At 40.8% G+C, this 8,076-nt stretch overlaps 1 protein-coding gene across 1 annotated transcript in view; it reads left to right on the top strand.

Moving 5' to 3' along the window:
- Positions 1-2,888: 2,888 nt before the first annotated feature.
- The window catches only part of PITPNM3 (PITPNM family member 3), a 59,094-nt gene continuing 53,906 nt past the window's right edge, over positions 2,889-8,076 (top strand). The window contains exon 1 of the mRNA XM_010003799.1: positions 2,889-2,949. Within this exon, the coding sequence (XP_010002101.1) occupies positions 2,889-2,949 (61 nt within the window). The remainder of the gene's footprint in view (positions 2,950-8,076) is intronic.

Genomic DNA, 8,076 nt, shown 5'->3' with positions numbered 1-8,076 from the left:
CTGACTTCATCTGTATAGGTAGATCCCTGCTGGGATAACTATTGTCCCCAGTGAAGTTATGCCAGAAAATAGATACAGCGCTGTTAGCCACATTTAATGCTGCAGGTATTTGCTGTAGTCTTATGAGGACAGTAATGGATGGAAAAAGCATTAGAATGGAGAGGACTTGCAGTTGTTTCCCACTACCTTTGCAAGGTGTAAATCTGTACATGTGTTTAGTTTACTGTTTAAAGATGAGATTTGTATGATGATTTTGATTGTGAAGACTAATCCTACTGCTCTATTAGAATTGAAGCCTGTGGTGATGTTTTCTCCTCCTTGGAAAGACATAAGGTTGTGATGTGCATAAGATGCCTGTGACCTATGTTGAGGTCTGTTAACAGCAGCAGTAGTACTTCTGAGTGAGTCTTTGTACAGTCTTCAGAACTGTAGGATCCTGGTTTAGACTTTTCCATCTGTTTGGTTTTTGTTTTGTTTTGTTTTTTAAATATATATACCGTAGCTGCATTTCAACTCTTAACTCCTATGCAAAGGGCATACTTTCTCCTCAGGCATGCGTCTAAGAGCTTGTTTTGCAAGGCAGCAGCTATTAACCCAATTTTGAATTTCCATAGGTCAGAAGTGAAGGGTAAAGTCTAAATGGTAGAGTATATCTTTTTCAAACTGGTGTTGCTGCTCTTTAAGATTTTAGGTGCTTTTAAATAATGTTCAGCGCTTATTATGCACTAACATTGTTGCTGAAATAGTCGCTTGTTTGGCTAGGGACCGAAATCTGGGTGTTTAATATAATAGTTCTTAGGCACTATGTCTGGAAAATGGACTCAAGGAGGGTTTTTTTCATTGAAAATCAAAACAAAGTGTTAGCTTTAAACATTATCCATAAGATTACTGAAGAAAATGCTGGTTTGCAAGTTGAGAATCCTCCTTTTTTCTTAAAATTAGTACAAATTTATCTGTATTTTTACAGGAACTGGGAATTGAGTAAAAAATAATAGCTGTTACAAAATCTTTAAGCAGTCATTCTGCTGTACCAATGAATCACAGCAAATGAATGATAATCATTATGAGGAATGAGTCTTCAATGAATCATACTTATTGTGTCAGGTGACTGCATAATTGGACAGTTTTTTTAAATGGATGCTTGACATAAAAAGAAAGTACAGTACCAATTGTGATCCTAGTATCTAACATATAGTTAGGCCTTTCTGGTTCATTAATTACAAATTAGTTTGGGTATGATAATCCATTGGGACCATCTAACCTGTCATGACTTTATATCATAGAATCACAGAATCTTAGGGGTTGGAAGGGACCTCAAAAGATCATCTAATCCAACCCCCCCAACAGAGCAGGATCACCTAGAGTACATCACACAGGAATGCGTCCAGGTGGGTTTGAATGTCTCCAGCAAAGGAGACTCCACAACCTCTCTGGGCAGCCTGTTCTAGTGCTCTGTCACTCTCACAGTAAAGAAGTTTTTTCTGATGTTTATGTGGAACCTCCTATGTTCCAGTTTGCACCCATTGCCCCTTGTCCTATCACTGGACATCACTGAAAAAAGCCTGGCTCTGTCCTCCAGGCACTCACCCTTAACATATTTGTAAACACTGATGAGGTTGCCCCTCAGTCTCCTCTTTTCCAGGCTCAAGAGACCCAGCTCCCTCAGCGTTTCCTCATCAGGGAGATGTTCCACTCCTTCATCACCTTTGCGGCTCTGCCCTGGACTCTTTCAAGCAGTTTCCTGTCATTACTGAACTGAAGGGCCCAGAACTGGACACAATATTCTAAATGTGGCCTCACCAAGGCAGAATAGAGGGGGAGGAGAACGTCCCTTGACCTACTAATCACGCCCTTTCTAATACACCCCAGGATGCCGTTGGCCTTCTTGGCCACAAGGGCACATTGCTGGCTCATGGTCATCCTCCTGTCCACCAGGACCCCCAGGTCCCTTTTTCCTATACTGTTCTCCAGCAGGTCAGCCCCCAACTTGTACTGGTACATGGGGTTGTTCTTCCCCAGATGCAAGACTCTATACTTGCCCTTGTTGAATTTTGTCATGTTTCTCCCTGCCCAACTCTCCAGCCTGTCCAGGTCTCACTGAATGGCACCATAGCCTTGTGATGTGTCAGCCAGTCCTCCCAGTTTAGTGTCATCAGCAAACTTGCTGAGGTTACATTCTGTTCCTTCATCCAGGTCGCTGATGAAAATACTGAATAGTACCAGTCCCGGTAGCGACCCCTGAGGGACTCCACTAGTCACAAACTTCCAACTAGATTTTGTCTCATTGACCACATACATGTTACTGTACCTATTCTAATGTGGTTTTGCTTTCCTGTCCTCAAATGAAAGCCCCAGGCTCCAGGAAAACAAAGCTGTCTGAATGAAAACAGCTCAGTGAGTTAGAATTTAGTAGTTTGTCTGTAAATCTGTGAGCCAAATAGGATGGCACTTCTTTGAGAAGTGAAATTGAATTTAAATAGGATCTACTGCCATGTCCTGGGGAAATGCTGCTTTGTGTCTCAGAAAAAATGTAATTTGAATTCACCAGGCTGTTCATTTCCAACACTCAATAAGGAAGGAGTTCTCTTTTCGAGTTACTCCATTAGCTGAAATGTATGCAGGCTTATCTTTAACAAGAACTTATTTTAATCACTTTTTTAGGGGGAAGTGAGAGGTATAATTTTTGTGCTATCCTGAGAACTCTGACTGTTGAGATTGAAGTGAGTATGTTGACCAAAATGATTTTCCTGAGCCATATACACAAACTGTTCATTGTTGGATTTTTTTCCCCTCTAATCCTGGAGGGAAGATGAGCATTCCCTTTGGCTAACGTGAGTCTCTTTGTCTTTCCAGCTGGCCCACAGCGATTAAGTGGTGCTCAGTGGCACATGCAGAATGTCCTCAAAGACTCTGTGGAGAGCTCTGATGATGAATTCTTCGATGCGCGAGGTCAGTACGCCTTTTTGTCCTCCCTTTCCCATTCTTTCTCCAATTTTGAGAGTAATAAAGCTTCTTTGGGGATGAGCTAACAACATTGTTCTCATCAGGCTGAGATCTGAAAAAATATCCCAGTGCTGTAAATTGTGAATGGTACAAGGCTGGTGTGGATGTGTAACAGATTTTTGGGGAGAGGCTGCGTGGTCTATTTGCAGGTTGGCTACTGCAACTTGTCTGAGAACTGTTGTTGAAGCATAGTAGATTGTAGTGCTATTTGGAAAGGCTAGATTCTACAGCCTTTGAGAAATGTGTTAAATTTTTTTGAGATATAAGGAGGGAAGGATTCTAGCCACAGTGATACTGAAACAAGGTCATAGCTGTAAGAGTAGTGTGTGGTTCCTAGGAAAAATGTGTCCTGGGATTCTGGGACTGACATGTGGGTTAGAGCATGGTTATAAAAAGACACTGCAGACTATCTAGGCAAGTAGCTTATGAAAAACAGCCTATATGGAGTGATTTTGAGAAGAAATAATTTCTAGTACAGATTTCCAAATCTTTTTCCATAAGAAAACTGAAGGAATCAAACATGTTATGTCTTAAGTCAGTGTTTGAGATGCACCTTCTCATTTTTCAAACACATCCACAAAGAAAGAGAAATTTCTTAAGAGTTTGTAGGAAGAGATTCAGGCAGAGCCAATAGTTGCTGTGTGTCAGGAGAGCTCTCTGACATGAGTACATATGCACCAATTCAGTCTGGTATTTAATTCATCAGAAAGGAAAGAAAAAAAACCTGACAAAAACTAATCCTATGTGGTATTGTCAAACAGGTTGCTCCCTTCTTCATACTTTATGCTGACAGAAATTCAGAAGAACTGAAGGAAACAAATTAGTGCAATTCACAGCAGACTCAGACCTTGATTTCTGTGTTTAAAATGAGTTACATAAATGTTTTACCTCAGAACCTTTTAAAGCAAGGAAGAGAGAGGGCCTCTGAAATTCTCACCTATTGGGAGTGCAGAAGTTATAGAAATTGGAGAAGTCTGTAATCTGGTCTTCCCCCAACAAATGGATTTGCATGGAAAAGACTGATTTCAGTTTTGCTTGTATATTTAAAAGCTATGACATTCAAGAATAGATGTGTGTAGAATATGAGGAACTGTCAGAGAAATCCAGTACAGTCTAATCTAGTGAGCTTTCTTAAATCCCTTCTTTCTGATAGCCCTAAAGAAGGATTCCTGCTTATGCCGTGTTGACTTTACGCTGCTGTGTTTGACGCCAGCACAGAAGTCTTCCTGCTGTTTCCTTAAGTGTCAGAGTTGGCTACACCTAATTTGCAAATGTGGACCTTTGCTGCCCTCTGACCAGGGGTGCAGAAGCTTGTGTCCATTGCCTGAGAGAGTTAGGGTGTGATTCTGGTGTTGCTGATTGCACTGTGATTTTGCTTAATAAAAATCAAGTGGAAATTTTGGGGGAGGTGACTGCCTTTGGATTAAGATACCAGGTAGAAGCTGAGATTCTCAGATATTTGGTCTGTACTGTCCACGTTTCCAGTGACATAGTTTATGGCTGGGTCATTTTCCTTAAGTCTGTCATCACTGAAGTAATTTTGGTAGTAGTGCTTCCAGGATGGTGGATTCTTCTTCCCTTTCCCCTTCCCCCATTGTCTGCCATTTTACTTACATTTTGAAGTAGAATCTACTGGAAGAGAGACAACTGTGTGGGAGATGTTACTGTGAAGCAGAAAATGCCTTCAGGGCATCACAGAAATGTGTTCTGTATCACAGAGGGGATCATGGATTCTGGCAGTGAGGGATAGGCAGAATGAAATACCAGTCTCCAGTTTTAAGCCTTTCATTTTTCTTTGACACTTTGTTACTGTGATATTGCTACCCCCTGTGCATTGAGCCGTGCTAAGGTAAATGGCTCTGCTTTACCCAGTGCTACATGCTTCACAGTCTGAAAACTTGCCGTTAATGCTACTTTGCCTCTTGGCTGGAGGAGAGCTTCAGCTACTGAAAACTGTTGCTGAATTCACATCAAAGGGCTGGTGGACAAAAGACAATAAAGCAAGCATATGGTTTGGGTGTTGCTGCTCCTCTGAACTGGGTCTGTAATGTGGAATTGTTGTAATTTCATTGTTTTTCTAGGACTAGACTTTTTCTAGAAAATTAGGTTTAATAGCAAAGCTGAGGGAAGAATCATGTATTCAAGTGTGTATTTTCCAATATGTGAATAAACAATAATAATCCCCCCTAACCTCCCTTTTAGGTGATACTTGAGGGCATGAAGCTTCCTAGACAGGCTATAAACCTTTGTTTTAACAGTTGCTGTGTAACTCTTCTCACTGAGTCCATGTACTGCAAACTAGGTTGTAGTCACACTTCTAAATGAACAATTCAGATTCTTCTGTGGTTTTTTTTTTTATAACCTAGACTCCAGCCACTAGTATGAAGGCAAAATTGAGTTTTTTCTTCTTGTTGTGGCCCTGTTACCTTGATTAATTTTTTTTTCTTGACATATTTTATGCTAAAAAGTTGCTCTCCTTATTCCCCTGCCCTTTTGGGGGCGTTTGTACACTATTGACAAGTCTAGCAACTTGCGGCTCTGATTTCAGCACAGGGCCTGCTGGCTGGGGCAGCTGGCAGAGCAGAGCACAAGTGGGAATCCATACATTTGGAAGTGAAAACAAAGCCAGTATATCTAAGTTTCTACCTACATACTTATAATGAGCCTTTTATCCAAGCCCTGTGCACTGACATAAATCTTTCCTGCATCATTTTAGCTCTGGGTCAATTTCTCTTGACAGAAAGATGTATGACAGAAAAGTGTGATTAACTGGCTTGAAGTCTGGTCTGATTTGGGCACTGGACTTTTCATAGGAGGTACTGTGAGGGAGTGGGTAAAACACAGATGGGTTGTGTGGGTACATGTGGTCTATTTTAGGGCACTGATTTTCTGAGTCATATAACTATTAATTTTATTTCTGGGTTTTCATTTTTCTGAAAGAAAATAAATCCTTCCTGGCAGGTGGCTGGAAATTATAATGATATTTAAGAGGAAGCTGTTGATGATGGTTATTATTAAAATATCTGGGAGGTGATTTCAGGCTTTTTGTGGACTCTTGATGGACAGTTGATACCATGTTCGTGGTAAGAGGCAAATAGTAGTACTGTTGTTAGTAGGGAATCCCGTATCCACTTTCTGACCTACTTTAAATTCAAATAAACTCGGACTTCAACAGTATTTTTGGGTTTAAACTAGTCCAGCTGATGAGAATGACCTATCCAGAAGCATACTTTCTTCTCTGTTTCTTCATCTGTGCATTTGGCTTCTGATTTAGACTGTGAGGGCTTTATTTCTTGCTTCCTGCCTGTGTAACTGTAGCAGATGTTATTGTCAAAAGCCTGCTGACAGCTTTACTAAAGGTTGAAGAGGTGGTGTGGAATACAGCTGCCTCATTTTCTCCAGCTGAGTTTATTTAATCTGCATAAAAACGTTTGTCATTAGTTTTGCCTTCTTAGAATAAGCCTTATGGCACAGTGTTCTGTATTACTATATTCATATAAAGTAGAAGCCAATTGATATATGGTATGTATTTTAAGCGAGGCTCTGCATGTGCTTTTTCAAGATTCTTATTCATAGAAGAATCTATGGTAGCATTCTGCTAATTAAGAGTTGCTTTTAATTTGCTGTACCTTCTTTTCCTGAAAATAGATCCAGCAGTCTCATTCATTTAATTTAAAAATACTCTGCTGAGCAACTTGAATATTATTTGGAAATGCTGCCATGGAACTGAAGTGGAAGTTTGGGATATCTAAACACTCCTCAGTGTGTTTATGCTCTACGGCAGCAGTAGTGTGATGTAAAATTCTGCTATGCTTAGCAAAAAGCCTCTCAAGGTGTGTAGATGCTGACCGTCATTCACTGAAGTACATGAATTTTAAGAAAAGGCTGAAAAATAAATGCATAGATACTAGCAAAAGAGGCAGAAGGTGTTTCTGTGCTCAGAAGCTCTCTGGGTGATGAGGGAGCTTGTAGAGGAAAGCATGTGTGGACTAAAGTAATTTGCATTATCAGCGGATTAAACATAGCACCAGAGAAACTGCAGGAGTTTGTCTTGGAGTGAGGAGAACCTCTCCAGGAGAGACAGCAGCTTTCACTTCCTGGAAATAGATACCCTTATTCTGTCTCCAGCATTACATTTCCTGTAATGTTTCTTACCTGTATTTCTTGCCTATTATCTGTTATTTATACAGAGTGCTCATCAATGCTTGATATTTTTGCAGCTAAAAGAACTTTCTACACAATGCAGCTGTAGTTGAGTATTATGTTTCTTTTTGGGAGAATTTGGAAGCTATCCCAGACTCTACATTTACCCATGTGCAATTTGCACTTCAGAGACAGCCTGAAGTAAGAGGCAGAGGGCACAGCAGTGGGCACAATTAAAACATAACATTAGTGAACTGCTTTTGCTTTCTGAAAAACAGCTGGGGGCAAACCCCAGTTCCTCAAGCAAAGAAGTAACTGGCTGACAACCTTGTAAACAGAGAATCAAGCACCTGTGTTTGAAATGGAGCAGCTGTACATGTTTTGACTGGTGATTCATCTGCCCTGGCTAACTACTTAATCTAGTGAAACCCATAGAGAAGGGGAGAGGTAATATTTTACTGTTTTCTTTTACTTCAGTAAGGCCATCTGGAGTGCCTGGTTTGGTGAATGACATAAAAGTGAAAGTGGTAAGAAAACAACTAGATCTAAATGTTCAAACAATTTTTGAGCCCTGTTTCTCTGCAAGAAATAGTTACTTAGCGTCCTATTGATACCATTCCTGAGTGCTAAAGCCAGTACTGGGACAGATCCTCACCCCAAAGCTATCTGTCTAAAATACCACTGAAAGGCTGTCCTGCCAGTGCCTGCTGGATGAAGCAGATATTTCAGAAGAAATGCTGCATGGAGAAGGCCAAAAGAGCTGCCTCCTCTGCCTTGACATCAAGGAGCCCAGTGGCCCAGTCTTGCCTTCCATCATTTCACTTTGTGGTAACAGTTAATGCAGACGGGGCTTGCTGCCTTCAGCCAGCCTGTCAGGGTGCTCCAGAGCTGCTCCATGGCTCTTTTCCTCCCTTCTTACAAAAATTCAAA

The sequence above is a fragment of the Chaetura pelagica genome, unplaced genomic scaffold, assembly GCF_000747805.2.
Source record: "Chaetura pelagica isolate M959 unplaced genomic scaffold, ChaPel_1.0 scaffold638, whole genome shotgun sequence".
In the NCBI taxonomy this organism is placed as follows: Eukaryota; Metazoa; Chordata; class Aves; order Apodiformes; family Apodidae; genus Chaetura; species Chaetura pelagica.
The sequence above is the reverse complement of the archived record's forward strand: the minus strand, read 5'-3'. Positions and strand labels throughout refer to the sequence as shown.